Here is a 19176-nt window from a genome sequence, read left to right on the forward strand (position 1 = left end):
TTAAGGAGGAAAAGGTACTTAAATCCATTGGCGTTTATTTAAAAAACTTATTCAGAATGCAAATTAAAATTAAGTATGTTGCCCCAGAATAAGTAAGAATGCTGAAAAAGTGCAAAGTTATATTAAGGAGGAAAAGGTACCACTGGGCACTTATTTAAAAAATTTATTAAGTATGCAAATTAAATTAAGTACATTGCCAAAGAGTACTTAATTTTTTAAAGTACTTAATTGTTTTTAAAAAGACACTTATTTTAAGATTATTTAAGTATGTTCTCCATATTAAGTGTAAAATTTTTACATAAAGTGCAAAAATTCTCCTTTTCAGTACCCTAAAACACGTACTAAACATGTTCAGTGCAACCTTTTAGTGTAAGGCAAAAAAAATTTTCGTGTTAAAACTTTTGATATTTTTAATATCTGTTTTTATTTTTTCATATTTTTTCATATTTTTTCATTAAAAATACGGGGGTGTACGGATATTTTTTCGAGTTGACTACCCCTCGGGCCAACGCTATGTGGTCTACAAATTTTAAAAAATTCCTTGGGACAAATAACACTTGTTATAAACACTCGTCCTAAACTTGAGTGTACGCTTCAATTGTCAAATCTCCATGGCCCATACCAGCTTTTACCTTCTCCACTTCTACTTTCAATAACTCCTTGGCCTATAAAATAATAAGAAGATAAATTTTAACGGCCAAACATTTACTTTCTGGCAAACAAGATATACGCACCAGATCAATATCCTTGTCCTCAAATTCTTGGTAGGAATTATTGCTTAAAAAATTTTGGCTAGTCTCGATTATCTACCTTGAAAGACCACCACCTTTTTCTGTTGAGAGATTGACTGGATTGCGAATTGAATCGTAATGCATCATCGTAAGCATTTCTTTTTTAATAAGTTCCTCTGCCGGTCTTAAAATTGCATTGTTAACTTCGTGAGGGCGCGGTAGGCTTCGTTGCAACGCTTGGGACCGTCTTTTCAGTTCAGCCTCCCCTAAAATGACATTTGAAAAGAATGAATTTTTGAATCTTCACATTTCACCTAATGCACGAGGAAATTAACAAGGAGTTTTCCAAATAGTGCAAACAACACAAGTTATCTAAGTTTCTCCAAGACAGAAAAAAACCAGTTAAACGAACACAAATTTTGGGGACAGAAAGGGTAAACGGGTATATCCAAGTTTCAACAGGGAAGTAAATACGAAGGGTGTGTACGGGAATATAGGTAAGGTTTTTGGAAGAAAAAACGACACTCTTATCCAATTTTGAATATTATAATAATTACAGAAGGTTTATCTGATTGCACTCTCCTCTTGACATCAGGACCAGATCCATAAAACAGAGAACCCTCTTGTAGAGTCTCATGAACTAGGACTTTACACTTTGCTCCAATGAAGGCAACTGCAATTCATAGCCTCCGGTTTTGGGTTTCGTCTGAGCGGAAACGAAAGCAACCATGTCCTTTGTAAATCGATCCTACGCAAAAAGAAAGTTCATTTAGTTCACATTCAAATTAATACATTTCAAAGAAAATCAGATTTTAACCATTAAGAATCCCTTTGATCGGTCGACACCTTCAAGGTCCGTTTCTTCAGAAGTAGTTCCTGTTTGGGCTGAGGCAGCCGATGTGGATGCTTCAGGACGACGCCTCAGAGTGTGAAGTTCATTCAAAAGAGCTCGGATATGAGAGCAAACAATATTTCCTAGTTCACGCGCTCCATCCAAAAGAAGCTTCAAAATTGTATCCCTACATAAAGAAAACAATTAACTGGTTTCCACCCGTTTTCATGGGATTGTTATTACCTAGTAGGATGTGGGCCAAATGAAAGGCTTAGCAACAGAGAAGTCGCATCTTCCAAGCCTTCCTCTGAACAGCTCTTAGAAGTGAGCACATCTACGGCAAGCTTGAGGTGTTGCTCGAGCAGCTGCAAATCCTGTGGAGACGCTTCAATTCCAGAGAGAGACAAATCGAGTGCTGTATCTCGCTGCTGCTGCAACTGGACAGCCAAAGAGCTGTGCAATTCGCGCCTTTCCCAGTCGCGCATGCGTACACCCTCAGAATGACGACGTTGCTGTTGTTGCTGCTGCTGTTGATGAAGCTTTGGGGGAAGGAACATAAATTTAATAATTCATATTTACTGAAGAATTAAACAGAATAAAGTTTGCAGAATACACACCAAGGGATATGAGAGACAGAAGACGCAACAAGCGATCCGTCAATAGTGAACTTCTTCTGACTACACTCGATGACAGAAGAGCGAGAAGTTGACCGAACGGCGACGATTCCAGGCTTACATGACGAATCTCCTCTTCAGCTCCAGTAGCAGCAGACGCCGCGCCATGAGTCGTAGCGCCACTGTGGGTCCGTGCTAGACCTTTGCCTTTACGGGACGCGCTCTGTGAATCCAATCGAGCTAAGAGGTCCCAGAAATCTGTGCCCGTCTCCTGTTTCTTCATCGAAGATGCGGCGACTGGTGTGCCTTTTTTGCCTTCAGCTTCTTTTTCTTTCTTGTCTTCATTTCCAGCCAGTGGTGGTCGAGGGAGAAAATGAGAAGGGACACTTTTAGCTAACGATATTAAAACGTCTAATGTGTGACGACAGATGATAGGTGCGGCTTGACTGTGGATTGTGATGGAACTTGACGCTCCTTGTTTCTTAACTCCACCAGCTGATGAAGGTTTCAGTATATGAAACACGTTGGCTCGACAACCTAGTGCTGCATCAAGGCTAATATTTCACCACGACGGAACACCGGTAGCATGCTAAGAAGGAATGAAAACAAAAATTCATTTCATTTCTTTCAATTCAAATTAAATTTTGTAAACATACCTTAACATCAGATGGAGGCGTCGCCGTCAAGGCTCTAGAAGTGATTCTTTTCCCTTTGGTGGACGGAGTCGACGTAATTGGAAAGAGTTCGGTGGCATTTGCGCGAGCCTCATTACTGCGTTCCAAAATCGACAATAATGACTTGACAACCCAGTCACGAGTAGGACCGTGATAGCAGAGATTGCGGAGTACGCGATGTAGCCGTGTCGTGTTCAACTTAGGCTCGTCAATGAAGAGAAGGACTAGAAAACAGGACAGAGCTTCATGATCCAGTAGTGGCGACCCCTTAGACGAACTCCGTTCGCAGCAGCCTAAAATAATATTGAAGCGTTAACCGTCAGTTATTCGAGAGAAAAATAAATTTAACTGTTCCAGTACCTGAGCTACTACAGCGGATGCCCCACTCGCCCCAGCAACAGGTCTACCCCAGGCACCCCAATGACCATGATTGTGGACCGGGTGCACTCCATAACGAATGCCCAATCGACCCATGCTGTTGCGGATGATTGATGAGAGAGCGTTAGCTCCAGAGTTTCCGACGTGAGTAAAGAATCGATCTGCCATCAACTGCCTGTTGCGCGCCTCCCACTCTCGCCGCAGATTTTGGGCTTCTGCAGCCAAATCGGGAGGCAAAACGGCCATCTGCGAATCTTCCATATCAGCAAGGATGGATTGTCGAAGCGCCGGTGGCAGAGTAGAAAGAAAATCAGCCGGATCGACGGGTTCATTAGGATTTGCAGGAACAACAGTGCGCTGCTGTTCGAGGCGCTGTTGTGCAAGCACCTCTTCCTGAATGTTTGGTGGATGAGCCGCCAAGAACTCGGCACTCACTTCCAAAACGGCCTGCTGTGAAAAGAGTAGATTGAATTACACAAGTTTTTAAAAATTAGTTGATTTAAGGTATTATATACTTGGGTAGTGGTATCGGTGGTTTGAGCCCTCGCACTTTGACGCAGTCGTTGCAAACGAAGTTGTTCGGCAATGACTTCTTGTCTCATATCTTCGGGAAGTGCGGCCAAAAATGATGGATCGACGCCTTCTGGTATTTCAATATTACCCAACAACGACTGGTACTCGCTTGGTTGCTGACCTGACGATCCGGCTGCTGCTAGGGGTAGTGCAACGGCACCAGTCGGCTCTGCGCTCGGCGGCATCACAGATCCGGCACCTAAATCCATATTGATAGGTTGTCGATTTTCAAGTTGTTGACTTTCAAGATCAACTTGCTCACGGAGTTCTACAAACAAAACACAGTCACGATAAAGCATTTCATACATTAGATAAGATAAAGAAATCATTACCTTCAGCTGAAAGGCCCATAAAACTTTCATCAGTTGATCGGATGGGTGTGTTAATCTCTCCTTGGAAAGTTAATGGCCGTCGGATAAACTGCACCTGATCCGTCGAAAATGGGTGCAATTCTTCTTGTAATCCAATTCGAGGGGCGCTAGGCGTAGCATTCGGTATAGGATTAAAAGTCGTTGTAGATTGGTCACTACCTCGGTCAACGTTCGGCGTTGTTTCCGCTTGGATTCTTTGAATCGCGGACATGAGGCCATGTGAGTTAGTGAAACTGCTATTATTGGCTGGCGTTTCCACTATAACAGGCAAGGTGGATTGGGTAGACGATTCGCTAGGAGTGATTGTAGTCGTCTGCGGCTGAACACGGAGAGACGGAGCCATATAGAATGAAGTCTGAAAGAGGCTGAATTCGAGAGCGATACGGGCGTGTATTCACTCTACCAACGAGACGAGACCAACTGACTCTGTGATCAGAGGGAGGGGAAGGGGGCGACGTTGCCAAGTCATAGCATGTCTTTTTCCCCGCACATAAATGGAAAAGAATTGCTGAATTGTAATGTGGAACACCCACGACGAGAAAAACATTCCCAGGGACAAAACACGGGGAGCCAAAAAAGATAAGGGGTAATTGCTGAATTAGGAAAAAAGCGGGTGTCAAAGCTGAAGTAAGAGGGGATGGACTCAAAGGAGAACGGACGAGAGAGACAGACAAACCAAGAGACATAATATTAAATTAAGAAGCGATCTTGGCGGCAAGGCGACGCGAACGACGGAGAGTGGATGGAGGCGCTGCCGGAGGAGCCGGACCAGGCCGCTGGCAAGGGGTAGTCGTAGTTGAAGCGCTCGATGGAGGTTGCGGCTGCGGAATTTGGGGGGAGATGACACGAAGAAAACGCCGATTGCGGCGGAACAGCCGACCAGCTGGCGTTTTGACGAGGTAATCCCGGAATGGCCCCACCTCAACGATGACTCCAGGAGTGGACCAACGTTTTGACTTGTGGTCTTGGATGAGAACGCTGTCGCCAATCACCAGGGGTGGGAGGGGGTGCGCGGTACGGTTGAAGTGCTGAATTTGAAGATCCTTTGCATGTTGAGCACGCTTTTCCAATAACTCAGCGGCTTGCTGCCATTCCGGAGCAAATGAACGCCTGTGTGCGGGAAGGAGATCGCGCGTTGGGCGGCTGAAAACAATTTGCGAAGGTGATGCTCCGCCCGACATAGGCGCGTTGCGGAAGAGAAGCAAAGCCTTGCCAAACGTGTCCGGGTCGAACGACCCTGATGACCAAGAGCCTGCGATGAGCTTCTTCATCGATTTGACGGCTGATTCCGCGTAGCCATTGGACTGGGGATGGTGGGGCGATGAACGGCCGTTACTAATATCCCAGTCGCGAAGGAAGGCGAGAAATTCGTCGGACTTGAACTGCGGGCCTCCATCCGACCACAGTTTCACAAGGGCTCCCGCTCCACACGTGAAAAATGAACGGAGGGCGTCGATGACCCGTCGCGTTGACGTGTTGGTGTCTGGGAACGGGAAGACTTGAGGCCAACCGCTGAACTGATCTGCCACAATTAAAAAATCACGACCGCGGTATGCGCCGAGATCGACGAATACAAACTCGAATGGGCGGGAAGCCGGAGCTTGGGGAAGGAGAGGCTCCGCCGGATGTGATGGAAGACGCTCTGTGCAAGATGGACAGGACTTTGCGGCCACGACGATATCATTGTCCATTGAGGGCCAGTAGATTGAGTGACGGGCGCGCTGACGGAGTTTAGTGGCTCCTTGGTGCATTTGAAGTAAGCGCCTGATAATCTCCTGACGCAAGGAAGTCGGAATGACTACTCGGGGGCCTACAAGGATGAGACCCTCCACGTCGTCGACGGACAGCTGGCTCCGCACCTGCCAGAATGGACAGAGCTCCAGGGGAAGATTACACTTCTCGTTCGGGAATCCGTCAAGGATCGTTTGGCGGAGGGACAGCATAATCGGATCGGCAGATGTAGCCGCTGCTACGGAGGTCAGCAAAATGTCAGGATTGGCGTCGTCGGATCCCTCCATTGTATCTAGTAAACTGATGCGGGCTGAAAACGACTGCGGGCCCTCCGCGATCTCGTCGGATTCGGAGGGACGATCAACCGGGGAGCGCGACAGGGCATCCGCCATCACGTTGTTCTTCCCAGGCACCCAAACAGCGACAAAAGAGTAGCGCTGCATGGAAAGGCGAAGGCGCAAAATTCTGGGATTATCCAGCTTGTCCAGGTGGTAATCGTTGAGGATCGGAATCAAAGGGCGATGATCTGTAACGAGCTGGAAGGAGGGCAGGCCTTCGAGAAACTGGCGGCATTTGCGCATTGCCCAAGCCGCGGCCAGGCATTCCAGCTCAATCATCGCGTACCGGGACTCTGCATCAGATAGGAAACGTGATCCCGCCTGCACGACATTCCAGCTGCCATCGGCTTTTTGTTGTCGGAGGATGAAACCGAGGCCCCGGAGGCGGGATGCATCGACGTGAAGTGAGGTTGGGGCAGCCAAGTCATAAAACGATAATTCGGAAGATGAAGATAGGGACTCACGGGCTGCTTTGAAGTCCTTCTCGTGTTGCATCGTCCACTCCCATACAAACTCCTTTCGAAGTAGAGGCGCCAGAGGGCGAAGAACGGGAGCCAAGTCGTCCGAAAAATTCCCAACCTGCTGGCAGAGCCCGTGGAAGGCCCGCATCTCTGAAACACAAGTGGGAGCCGGGAATTCACGGATGGCCCTCAGTAAATCCGGGCTGGGTCGGAAGCCACTCTCGCCTACTACGTAGCCACCGAAAAACACTGACGGTTGAGCAAAAACAACCTTGCGAACGTTAATGGCGATCTGGTGATCAGCGGCGAGGCGGAAAAGGCGACGGACGAGGTCCACATGTTCTTCCCAAGTGGGAGAGAAAACCAGGATATCCTCAACTACACGGTTCGGCAAATCGTCGAAAATATTTGCGAGACGTCTGCCGTAGTCGTCGCCGGCTAACGAGACGCCAAACGGGAGACGGTTGTACTTGAAGCGGCCAAACGGAGTGGAGAACGTCGTCATGGCACTGGACTCCTCGTCCAGCTCCACCTGGTGATAGCCCTTGAGGGCGTCAATAACTGTGAAGAATTTCATTCCCGTCGGGATGGTCCGGACCGCCTGGAACGGAGTCGGGGAATCAAAGGTGGGCCGGATGATGCAGCGGTTGAGCGACGTAAAGTCGCCGCATATGTGGATTCCGCCGTCGTCCTTTGGGACAATAACGATTGGGTGGACCCACAACGTCGGCTCAGGCACCTGGCTGATGATTCCTTGGTCTTCCAGCGAGTCCAGCTCCTGTTTGACCCTTGGCATGAGAGGCACTGCAATAGGACGGGATACACGGATGGCAGAAGGGATTGCGCCCTCCTTTAGTTGAAAGTGGCATGGAGGACCACCATGGGCCGGCACACTCCATCGAAAATCAAAGGGCCTCCGCCATAAGAACGCGCAATGTAGCCATGACGTCATCCATTGGGGTTGAAGCTGGCAAAAGCGGAGGCATAACCGCAGCTAGCACACAGGAATGCGGGTATTGAGCCGGTAGCATGCCGAATTGTTTTTGTGTCGCCTTTGAGAGCACCGGCTGTTGAAGGTCCCGGAGGACATGGATGGTTGTGGTCACGGGATGAAGTGATCCGCCGGACCATGACAACGTGGCTGAGAAGTGGCCAAGTGAAGAAATAGCCACCCCGGTGGCCGTGACTGCGTTTGGTCCGCCATCAATTAGTTGAACGTGCTTGAAGTGGCTCCAGAACATGGCGGCCGGGATCGCATCAATCGACGCACCGGAGTCAGGGAGCACACGGATGACAATAGAAGAGTTGCTGGAAGCCGGGACGACACCAAGCTCGACCATGTCATCAGGGATGATGGACTGGATCGTGATGCTGCCAGCCGTCTCAGGTTTCGGGGTTGAACTGCCGCCTTGGGTACATACGGCCTGGAAGTGGCCCGTTTTGTGGCAACCAAGACATTCCTTGCCGAAGGCGGGGCAATCTTCTTTAGCGTGACGAGAGGCTGATCCGCAATTCCAACACCCATATGGCTTAGTTCCAGGCGGATGCCAACGAGCTGCTGGACGTCCGCGATGCTGATCCCGGTGTTGAATGGCCGGCTTGCCCATAGGTGGTTTGACCGCCGGAGTCTTCAGCTGGTGGACGGGGGCTGCACCCCCCTGTTTGATGGTGGACGCCTGAAGCCGGGTGGCCTCAGCTGTACGGAGCGTTGTTAGCGCCATATCCAGGGTTAAAGTGGCGCCCTGTTCCAGTAGCTTGCGGCGGACCTCGTCGTCGAAAACGCCAAAGACAACTTGGCCCAAAATGCGCGTGTTCTGGCAGGCCGCACAGCAATCTTTTTCGAATTCACATTTGCGCGCGAGATCACGCAAGTCGCTGAGCCAAGAATCGGCCGATTCGGTGTCACGCTGGACGCGGGATGAGAACTTTTGGCGCCACACATGACAATTGCGGCCAGCATTACACCTCTCCTGCAGCTTCCCAATAATGATGTCTGCATCTTTTAGCTCAAGCGGCGCCAAACCCATGGTGAGCACAGCCTTCAGCGTCGCGTTGGAGAGGCAGGACAGCAAGATGTTGGCAATATATTCTGGTCGGTCGTGTTGCGGAAGTGCAGTGTTGATGGTCGACAGAGCAAGGAATATATTCCACTGCTGGTGCCAGATCTCGAAGGAGTCTTTGAATTCCTCGATGTCTAGTGGAGGTGGCACGCCGTACGGCTTGAATGGCTTAGGAGGCATGGCGGGGCACTGATTAACCCAAGACCTGGGCGACACGAGGGAATCACTGAACACTGCACGAAGGGTGGTACCGGCGTAAGATGAACACGGCAGCGGAATGAAAAAGAATGGAGGAATGAAACCACGTTGGGTGGGAGAATTGAAAACGCGCAGATGAACGTTAAAGACAAAAAATGAATTGAATGGGGAGAGCGTGTGAGGTTGAATTGGCAATATGAGTGGTCGAAACGGGGTCTGTGAATCAAGAAAACAGCACACTAGAAAAACAGAATGAACGGCAATGTGGAAATATATGACGACAGGGGGCTGAATAGTGGGAGAAACTAAACCGCGGGATGAAATCCGCGTGGAATGGGTGGACGCGGAATAATTTCGGCCAACAAAGAAAAAAAAACAAATGGATTCTCAGCAAAAGAGACGGCCAAGAGAGAAACGACGCCAGAGAAAAAAAATGGTGGGCACGCAACATGTGGGCCCCTCAATATACACAGAAAAGTTGCATAGACCGTATAGAAAGGAAAAAATAATGGTGGGCACGCAACATGTGGGCCCCTCGGCAAAAACACAACAATGAATCACAAAAAAAAATGAAATATGAAAAACAGTGGGTGAATGTGTGCAAAAGTCCCAACTATGATCGGCGGATAAGATAAATCGCAGGACCACAAAAGAACACAATATTCAGCACACGAGGCAAAGGAAACAAGATGGCGGCCCCCACAAACCACGCTGGTTGCTGGGAGGAGGGGGGTTAGCAGCAAAGGGCGCCCCCAAGGGCCGGGGAAATCAACACGAAACAAAATAAAACTGAACAAAAACACTGAGGGATCGAGTGATGAGAGCAGGGAAAATGAAATAGGATCGAAAACACAATCAACTGCGCCATAGAATGAAGTCTGAAAGAGGCTGAATTCGAGAGCGATACGGGCGTGTATTCACTCTACCAACGAGACGAGACCAACTGACTCTGTGATCAGAGGGAGGGGAAGGGGGCGACGTTGCCAAGTCATAGCACCATAGTCGGAGTAGCTTCTGATTGTTCACGATTTTCTGAAGCCTGTGGTCGAGCCTGACTGGAAACGGTTTCCAATGCTGGACCAAGTACAGCTTCAACGATAGAGGTAGCCAAAGTTTCCGCGTGGTCGTTAGAACGCACCAGTGGAGTCGATGACATGGCTGAATTGTTACTGGATCCCGATTGCATATTGAATCCATGGAAGAACGACCCGAATGATGGCGTTTCTGACACACTGACCGGAGTTTCGGGTTGAGCAACTTCCATCGTGACAGGTGGTGGAACGACAGAAGTAGTTGAAGTTGACAACGTCGTCGGCGATGATGGGGTAGCATCTTTGTTTTTCTTGCGTTCTTTTTGCTCGGTTTCCTCTTCTTTCTTGCGACGAGTTGCTTCTTCTTCTTGCTGCTTTTTGCGGCGCTCCCGCTTCTCCGACAACTCTTCATCGCGCTGCTTTTCAACAATAAGAAGAATTTCCGGTTTCAGCGCAGCGATACAATCGTGAATAGAATCGGCGTCCAAGATATAGATATAATAGCTTCTTCCATCCATCGGTTAAGTGCTGAAGGTGTTTGCACAAGGCCTGATGGAATTCCCGGGGCAACGAGTACTCCACCCATTTGATCTTGAATGTCAAGCAGAGCTTCATCTTCGGGATTAGCCAAAATTCCAAGACCATTGTCTACCAGGAAGACGCGCGATTCGCGGCCAAATCCAATAGTCTTGGGAAAGGAGAGAATAAACAATTAGTGAGTGTTGTTCAAGTGTTATTGGTCATCACATTCAACGACATGACACAAGTACCTGTCCTCCAGTTAATTGAAGTAGACGTCGTGAGTGGCAGACGGTCCCAAAAGCCGTTGAAGAATGGCCGGTGGATTTGGTACGCGAGAATTAGCTTGTAGATATCGATAACCTCGTTGTCTTCCACCACGATTACGGCTTGAGGCGGCGGCAGCCGATCCTTCTGGTGCAGCAGGTTGCCGCCCCACTAGTAACGGGTGGGCAAGTGCATTGAGCCGAGACATTGAAGCCGTTCCAGTACTTACGGCTGCGTCATTGCCGTTGGCTTCATCCATTAGAGGATAAAAAAACATATGACTCCGGAAAGTGTCATCCAGGAAAAGCGGCATGCCAGGACCCCGGAGACGACCTGAATTTCATTAAAACGAACAAATTTGAATTCACAAATCTACGTAAAGTATTATCTAGCGTTTGAATAAAACATACCAAGGCCAAGTCCTGCACCGAAGCCCAAACCGGCGGCGCTGTTTTCAGCGTCTGGGTAAGTGAATACGAGGGTATCTTCAACGTCGGCTCCAGCTCCAGCAGCTCCACGAGTCAAGAAATCTCTTAACATTTCAGGATAACGGTCACTGTCTTCGCCATAACCAGAAGCATTTTCCTCTTCGCCTTCTTCGGCTTCTGTTTCTTCCTCTTCTTCTTCAGCATCGTCTTCACCCTCACCTTCTTCTTCTGTTTCCTCTTCACCCCCATCATCGTCGTCGTCATCATCATCGTTGGCTTCATCATCGTCATCATCCGAATGACCAGACTCTGACTGCGAATCGGAATCACTCGAATCACGTGGGTCATTTCCGTGATAATGGGCGTCATCGGCGCCGATGAATTCGCTTTCATTGTGTGTCCTCATCTGTGAATCGTGGGCTGAATCGTCAGTTTCCATTTGAGACGGATTTTCAACAGCAACGATCAAGGCCTCCACCAACGCCTGGTTCACACAATTTAAGACGCAGTTTAGAGACCCGTATACAAAATATATATGTTTCTGTTAAGTACTTGTGAGTGTTGATCCATTATATCCTCGAGATTAGAAAGGAATAAGATGGGATTTAAGAAGAGATGTCTAAAACATTCGTTTATACCAGCGGTCAATGTACGCAGCTTTTTTTCTAATTTTGCTGCTTTTTTAGCCTCCCTAGCCATATGAACTCGATTTGTCTCTAAATGGCGAGAAGAACTTTCCAACCGATCTTTCTTCGAAGCCAAGGAACCCCTAGGTAAAGTAAAAATAAAATGTTTAGGAAAAATGGAAAAACGGAAAGCTATTTTTTAAAATTTACCTGGTGTATCGGTTTTGAGACGGGACAAATAACACTTGTGATAAACACTCGTCCCCAACTTGAGTGTACGCTTCCATTGTCAAATCTCCATGGCCCATACCAGCCTTTACCTTCTCCATTTCTACTTTCAATAACTCCTTGGCCTATAAAATAATAATAAGATAAATTTTAACGGCCAAACATTTACTTTCTGACAAACAAGATATACGCACCTGATCAATATCCTTGTCCTCAAATTCTTGGTAGGAATTATTGCTTAAAAAATTTTGGCTAGTCTCGATAATCTTCTTTGAAAGACCACCACCTTTTTCTGTTGAGAGATTGACTGGATTGCGAATTGAATCGTAATGCATCATCGTAAGCATTTCTTTTTTAATAAGTTCCTCTGCCGGTCTTAAAATTGCATTGTTAACTTCGTGAGGGCGCGGTAGGCTTCGTTGCAACGCTTGGGACCGTCTTTTCAGTTCAGCCTCCCCTAAAATGACATTTGAAAAAAATGAATTTTGACATTACATTAGAGTTGAGACAACTAAATTTACTTTGCTTTTTGCGCTCAGCTTCAATACGAGCGTCAATATCAGCCTGATCCTCAAAAGAGATGTAAGTTCCGGCCAATTCCCCTTAACCGGGTGTTCCAGACTCCGTATCCATTTCTTCCTCTGGTACTACAATTTCATAATCGTTCTTGGGAACTGGAAGTGTGCTCAAGCCTCTTTTGAGCTGCTCCTTGAGTGTTCGTTGCATCACTGGAAGAATAAAAAGGTAACTGTTTATTTCATTGAAAAATAACTATAACTGGAATATGAAAATACCTTCCGTAGGCTCCTCTGGATTGATATTTAGTTTATCTCGTACTAATGGAGTAGCACCAGGTAAAGTTCCAGTACGTGGTGTAGCTCCTGAAGTGATGCTCAACATGCCAGGGGTGGCAGAACCTGCAGGATGGCAGGACCTGGAGTGCGGAATGGTGTCGAAAGCAGTGTATTTGGCGTTGCGACTCCCTCTTTGCTTGGAGTAGCTCCACTAAAATCAGGATTGACCAACGGTGCGTTAGCTCCACCCATCAATGGAGTTTCGACATGAGTAAGAGCCATCAGATTTTGGGCTTCTTGCAAAATCTTGTCCATTGCGGGAGCTGGAGTTCGTGGTGTTCGTAATCCCCCACTCTGAAAGAAACATTTTATTAAGTCAGCAGAACAATACAGTCGTTTGAGAAATGATTTACCTGCGTTAGGGAATAATCGGCCAAAAGTGTGTCAGAGACTCTTTGGCCTGTCTCACGAGCTGCATCTTGGGCTGCTTCTGAAGCTCTGCCCAATTTAACTACTTGATCAGATCTCTATCAAAAATCTGTGGCCCTGGGAGAACAAGCTTTGAACGTTTCGCAGCCGGTTGGTCTCCTTGTAGCAAAGCCGATGGCACTTCATTCTCTTTCCGCTGCTTGAGTCGGTCCTTGTCCTTCTTACGTTCTCTATCTTCCTTGACTGAGCGTAGCTCACCCTCCAGTTGTTGATGACGGAGTCTATGGAAATTCGGTGCGAAAGGATCAAACTGTTCTTCTGCTGTGTTGTGAAATCCAATAGCTGGCTGCTTTTCGAATGGAATTTCGGCATTGTAATCAACCCCGCGCTTACGGCGGTTGTGATAGAGAGCTCCACGACGAACGCCCATGCCGGCAGCTCGCAACTCACGTCTCTTTTGTAAAGCAGCGAGTCATCGGGCTTCTTCCAATTGCTTCTCTCTAGCTTTTCTCTTAGCTTTTTTACCCTATACAAAAATACAGATAGGTTTTGATTCATTCAATCATCAGAAAAGATTTCATTTCTCTTATTACCTGAGTGTTGGCTAACCTAGCTCTGGCTTCTGAAAGCATCTCTAATTCATCTTCATCCATGTCTTTGGGATCTGGGTGAGCTGGCTTAGTCTCAGGATTTGGGTCAATTTTTCCCAGGACGAAGTTTACGTGGGTCATCTCCAGGTTCCTCACCATCTTCTTTTCTTTGAACCTGATCACTGCACAACACCTCATTATTATTTGGCCTTATGTTTTATGAAGTAAATGACATACTTACAGAAGGTATTCATAACGTTCAAGACATTGAGCGGCAGTTCTGCCAACCATAGGAGCAATTGTTCTCCACTGGGTAGGCATGAGCTTTGCCAAGTGAAAAAGTTTCTCATCCTCTTCACTGCTTGTTAGGTTGTAAACCGGGTAGTTTATTAAGTAAATTAACGAAGTGTATTCGGCGAGGCGAAACGAGCTTCTCTCTACAGACTCTTCCGAAACCAGACTGCCTTTCTTCCTGCTCGCTGCTTCCAAGCTTCAGCGCTTGAGCGCCGCATGACATCTAGTGGTCGCGGGAAGAAGGGCACAATAACACAACAACTCTCCCAAAGCTGTCACGCCGTAACCAATTTTACCCAAGTAGGGCTTGACAGCTTATTCACACAAATGATAGTAGCGAAATAAAAAGCATACAAATATACGGGGCGGCCGACGAGAATTCCGCTGCCGCTTTCCCAGAACGGAAACGGAGAGAGAAAACAAGAAACCAAAAGGGGGATACATGTAAATTCAAGAACACACAGTTTTACCCATATGCGGTGAGCATAGCTTTCATAGACACAATGACTTTCGGGGTTCGACGACGCCCACTTCGGCGTTGGGCCGGCGGATTTACACGGGGGGCGGCGCTCTTATCGTCGACGTGCACGGCCGTTTCGTCGTCGCCTGACTCTTCTGTGGTATGGGACGCACCGTCACGCCCGTCGCCACCATTGTAGCACGCCTGATCCTGAGCTCCGTCGTCGTCACCTTCACTGCCGCCCGTGTTCACCAGGCGACGCAGGAAACGCCGGTTTCTCCATAGTACGCTGCCGCTTGCAAATTTCACTCTGTACGCGCGATAGCGCCCGATCGCAAGCACGAGAAAAAATTTGCTCCGCTGTCGATTTCCGCTACTGCATCCCGAGGCGTTCGCGTGGGATGACTGGGACGGCGGACAAACCTATTGAGGCGGGTATGATCCACGACGATCCTCAGCTTTCCGTTGGAACGGCGAAGGACCACTAGCGGTGCTGCCCAGTCAGTGGCTTCCTCTACCGGGACAATCAGCCCCTGCTCCACGTAATCGTCCAGCAATTGTTTCACCTCCGGCCTATCAGCGAAAGGAATGGGTCGGGCTCCATTAACGTAGTATGGGATGGCTTCTTCTTGTAGCTGGATGACCATTTCCGGGCCGCTCATACATTGGAGGCCCGTAGATTGATGAGCCAAGTCAATATTATAATGTAAGTTGCAATCATTGTGGGCCTGTGCGGTTGTGACTGTCCACCTGATTGAGAATCACAAATAAAAGTTAAGCAATCGACAATTTGATCAAAATCAAAACAAAAAATAAAATATTCTGGTTAGTTTTTTAAGCCTTTTGTTTGGTCGCAATTATACGTAGTGGTGTTGCTGGTTAAAAGATATTTACTACTTCTGAATCGGTCACCGTCTGGATTCAAATAATCTTCAATGATTGATCTGTCACGTTGCAGATTGAACAACCTGTCCATTCAAAGTTTTTCTCTGCAGCCTGAGGGGAGAAATCAGGTTACAGAAGTGTTGTCACAAAAGAATTTTATCATGAAATTACCTTCACGGATGGAAGACTGGAAAGGTTCCTCCTGTTTGACGTTTTCAAGTATGTTGTAAGGGGTTGTCTGTTTCCGTAAGAACTTGGTGCAGAAGTGTAGACAATATTTCTGCGCAGCCCTTTCAACTCAACTTGTTATTTTTCCTTAAGTATTAGTAGTTTGTTGCTCAACACAAATTCTTTTCTCCTGTTGTGTAATAAGGAAAGAAACAGTTATATGAATATAAAAATACGATGAAGTGTAGAAATTTTTAATGCTTTCGTAGTAGTTCAGGCTCTCCATTGAGAAAGATCAGTTGCTATAGATGAATGAATGATTCCTTCAATCATCTCATCCACAAAAACCTTCTAAATCTTGTTCTTCATCTTCATATGAAGCAAAAAAAACACGAACCACTCGCCATTACGATATAAAAACTCGTTTTCACTAGAAAGAATACAAATGACATTTCAAACAAATCCGAGCCGGTCGCCATTTTGGTAAAACTTAAATGTTTTACTTAAAAGTTCGCCCTTTTGGCGGATGGGGGCTCTAGTTTGAATGGGAAAATGAATAGGGAAAAAGGAGTCTCTAGTCTACCCTCGTACCTAATCACCTACGATGAAAAGGTCCAAGGATGGCGTCGAGTCCATGAGACTGTGTTGAATGCGCGAGAGATTTTCTTTTTATAGTGGCGCCACATGCGTTGGTACCACTGTACTGAGCGAGAGAGAGAGAGTTTTTTAGCGTAAAATACTCTTGGAATTAATGTCCAGCAAAATCATTTCTTGACTAAATTACAGGCTTACCTCGACTCAAAGGTGCGCTGGTTACCATGACTCTTCTGAGAATTGCTGATTCCTAAGTACATTCTCTGGGCAGTTTTACCCCATCTTAGATGACTACGTGGCCCCTGTTAAGTTCAATAGCACACAGATTAATTGTGAGTAAACTCCAAACAATTTATGAGCGATCACTAGAACGCTGATGAACGTGACACTCTAGTGTTTTCATGAGCGATCACTAGAACGCTGATGAACGTGACACTCTAGTGTTTTCATAAATTCACCTGCAAGAATCCCATATCCACTTACGTCAGTGGACCATTCTTTTACATTTTGGAGTGCAGACAGCGTAAAATTGTTGGGATTGTATTGACATTCCAACAGCCTATTTCAAGATTTGGCCGTCGGAGTCGCTTACCACGTCATCCTAACGATTACTGCCTTCGGGGCCTCCATTAAGTGGCCCCATTGTCACCATTGTACCCTTACTCCAAGTGTGTAAGCCACCCGATTCTGTGCTAGAAATAAATCAGTGTGAAAAAAAAGTCGATTGGGTTAACACATTACTCTCAAGTGTCGTTTATTTCCTCATCCTTTGGTATGTAACCGGTAGACACTTCCGGCAAAGTGTTACATTCCAAACAAAAATGGTCTATCCCATTTTCTATGGCAGTTTTAGATTGCAAGAAAATTGTGAAGTGTTAATAGGTATCAAACAGAAGTATAGTAGCTTTTACTTACAATTTTGTGAATGGATGTTCACCTGGAGACTTCTTAAAACCTAACCCAATGCTGGCGAGTAGGATTACTTGTGACTTCAACAAGGCCTTGGTGTGCAGTTCTTCTTACATTTATCTTACTTTAATGTTTTTCCTATAAGAAAAGAATTCGATTAAGTAACTAAACAAAAGGATACATCATAAAAGCATACCCTTATATCTTGAAATAAATTGTATTGCATGGTATGTGGTTATAAGATGACTGGAAACGGGGAGCCTTGTTTGGAGCAATGACTTCTGTCCTATTAGACTTCTATAGAGTCTTTGGCCGCTATTTAACGTCATCCACTATTAAAAACACTTGCCGGCTTTCAGGCTGTTGGAAGCTCGATGAGTAGCTCGTATATATCTTCTCTTATGAACGTCACTTTTTGCTTTCTCTTTATAATTCAAGCTTGCTTGCAATTCTTTAACAGTCAAAACTGACGGATTTTGAGCCCCTTTTTCATCCATCCCTTCTACCAATTTGCTAACTCTCGACACCATATAATCTGAGCTGTTTTGCTGCCAAAAATACAAATGTCAAACGAGAAACAACGAAGGAATAAATAAGCATGGCTGCCCTGGTTCCTGACACCTTCAAAAATCTATTGGAGAGTGGAGACTCGATTACCAATAGTTAAGGCTAACGGCTCAGGCACAACCCCGGACTTAACAGGAGACCGCTAAGTAAGTCCAAGGTTGATTTGAAGACTATGTTAGTTTTTTTTTTCTAGTGGCACCACATGTGGTGGTACCACTGTACTGAGCGAGCGAGAGTTTTTTTTTTATTGGAGGCGACGATTTTTCGGGCTCCTTATGGAAGCAAGTTTTTTTTTTGTTGGAGACCGATTACTCGGGCTCCTTTGACCAGAAAGAGTTATTTTTTTATGAAGGACGGAAAACGGAACCATAGTCATTTTACGAATTGTATTTAACAGCCTAGACAGCTGCCATCTTCAAATAATATAATGTTGGTTAGTTGTACAGCTCCCTGGTCTGCCTCCTCCCTGGTGTTCCTCCTCGACCAGCCCAGGTCAGGTCGTACGTAGAAGCGGCCACGAGATAGTCTTGCCTCTTCGTTTCTGGCGTACGCTGCTCCGAAGGCTGGATTCCGCTCCAACCCAGCTAGCATGTCTTTATTGGTAAAATATTTTTTTCCGACAATATTCTTCGATCGATAACCCACATATTGGTATAATATTATATTATTACTTTGTTGCGACAAGGTGGCTGTTAAATTTTTTTGTTATTTTTCCAATAAATGACTATTATCAAAGATGAATAAATTAATATAATTTTTTTTTATTTTCCCAATAACGGATCATTAAATAATTAATATAAATTAAATAAATAAATAGTTTTCTATGAAAAAGTTATAGTGTTTTACATTTACCACATGTTGAAAATCCTAAATGATTGGATAGCTGCTGCCTTTTAACCCGATAGTGGGTTTGAACCATCGTCCTTTGTGTCACCAATCCAACACTATAACCACTATAGCAGAAACGGTGTTGATAAAAAAGTCCCGATGTGACCAGATGGATAGTGCATACTTACACATTGTCATGGTTATAGCCCAGCGTGAGAAAAATCGATTTAATTTACATCAGTGTAGGAATTTATGATTATTGAGACTATTTGTTTCATAAGTCATTTGTTTGCTGAAAGTGGGTTTGAACCAACCTCCATAGAATTACCTATATGGATGTATAATAATAGCAGTTTTAACATTTCATCTCCTTAACGTTTAAGATAAATTATATCTCGTTAGCGTGAAGGTAGAGTTTTAAATTCGAATTACGTAAGTTAGTTATTCGAGACTTGTGCAAGATTTGGATTTTAAGACAATTGGATTGTTCAGTTAGGCAATTGTATGCAGAACTAACGAATTGAATACGATATAAAACATTTAGGATTTTGAACGCATGTTAAATGTAAAAGACTATAGCTTTTTCATAAAAAAAAGA

The 19176-nt window shown here is 46.0% G+C and overlaps 4 protein-coding genes across 4 annotated transcripts; all 4 read right to left on the reverse strand.

Moving 5' to 3' along the window:
• Positions 1 to 1270: 1270 nt before the first annotated feature.
• LOC124199585 (E3 ubiquitin-protein ligase HUWE1-like) lies at positions 1271 to 2841 on the reverse strand. Its single transcript, XM_046595425.1, has 5 exons — positions 2834 to 2841; positions 2299 to 2731; positions 1807 to 2102; positions 1549 to 1750; positions 1271 to 1479 (listed from the first exon to the last, which is right to left on the reverse strand). Exons 1-5 carry the CDS (start codon positions 2839 to 2841, stop codon positions 1372 to 1374), a joined length of 1047 nt encoding a protein of 348 aa, XP_046451381.1. The 3' UTR covers positions 1271 to 1371.
• Positions 2521 to 10478, reverse strand: LOC124199471 (E3 ubiquitin-protein ligase HUWE1-like). The gene is made up of 6 exons (XM_046595292.1): positions 9959 to 10478; positions 4135 to 4513; positions 3745 to 4070; positions 3212 to 3679; positions 2834 to 3144; positions 2521 to 2766 (listed from the first exon to the last, which is right to left on the reverse strand). The coding sequence occupies exons 1-5, from the start codon at positions 10223 to 10225 to the stop codon at positions 3076 to 3078; spliced, it is 1509 nt and encodes a 502-aa protein (XP_046451248.1). The 5' UTR covers positions 10226 to 10478; the 3' UTR covers positions 2521 to 2766; positions 2834 to 3075.
• Positions 10479 to 11147: 669 nt separating this feature from the next.
• On the reverse strand, positions 11148 to 11785 carry LOC124199472 (pheromone-processing carboxypeptidase KEX1-like). The gene is made up of 2 exons (XM_046595293.1): positions 11759 to 11785; positions 11148 to 11690 (listed from the first exon to the last, which is right to left on the reverse strand). Exons 1-2 carry the CDS (start codon positions 11774 to 11776, stop codon positions 11163 to 11165), a joined length of 546 nt encoding a protein of 181 aa, XP_046451249.1. The 5' UTR covers positions 11777 to 11785; the 3' UTR covers positions 11148 to 11162.
• Positions 11786 to 12038: 253 nt separating this feature from the next.
• On the reverse strand, positions 12039 to 14209 carry LOC124199586 (cell division cycle 5-like protein). Its single transcript, XM_046595427.1, is given in 10 exon segments — positions 12039 to 12185; positions 12255 to 12517; positions 12582 to 12788; positions 12855 to 12981; positions 12984 to 13208; positions 13268 to 13383; positions 13386 to 13809; positions 13877 to 13990; positions 13992 to 14055; positions 14115 to 14209. Coding segments are annotated over 10 exon segments (1767 nt in total). The 5' UTR covers positions 14195 to 14209.
• Positions 14210 to 19176: the final 4967 nt, after the last annotated feature.

The sequence above is a fragment of the Daphnia pulex genome, chromosome 8 (assembly GCF_021134715.1).
Source record: "Daphnia pulex isolate KAP4 chromosome 8, ASM2113471v1".
NCBI classification, from domain to species: domain Eukaryota; kingdom Metazoa; phylum Arthropoda; class Branchiopoda; order Diplostraca; family Daphniidae; genus Daphnia; species Daphnia pulex.

What these genes read in the sequence shown, in the direction of transcription:
- LOC124199585 (XM_046595425.1), bottom strand. An exon ending in CTGAAGAGGAGATTCGTCAT is followed by an intron (nt 2,103 to 2,298) that starts GTAAGCCTGGAA and finishes CTTCCCCCAAAG; the next exon opens with CTTCATCAACAGCAGCAGCA. An exon ending in TTTGGCCCACATCCTACTAG is followed by an intron (nt 1,751 to 1,806) that starts GTAATAACAATC and finishes TTCTTTATGTAG; the next exon opens with GGATACAATTTTGAAGCTTC.
- LOC124199471 (XM_046595292.1), bottom strand. Translation starts at nt 10,225, where the DNA reads ATGGAAGTTGCTCAACCCGAAACTCCGGTCAGTGTGTCAGAAACGCCA. An exon ending in CAGAAGCTACTCCGACTATG is followed by an intron (nt 4,514 to 9,958) that starts GTGCTATGACTT and finishes TCATTCTATATG; the next exon opens with GCTCCGTCTCTCCGTGTTCA. An exon ending in CATCCGCTGTAGTAGCTCAG is followed by an intron (nt 3,145 to 3,211) that starts GTACTGGAACAG and finishes ATATTATTTTAG; the next exon opens with GCTGCTGCGAACGGAGTTCG.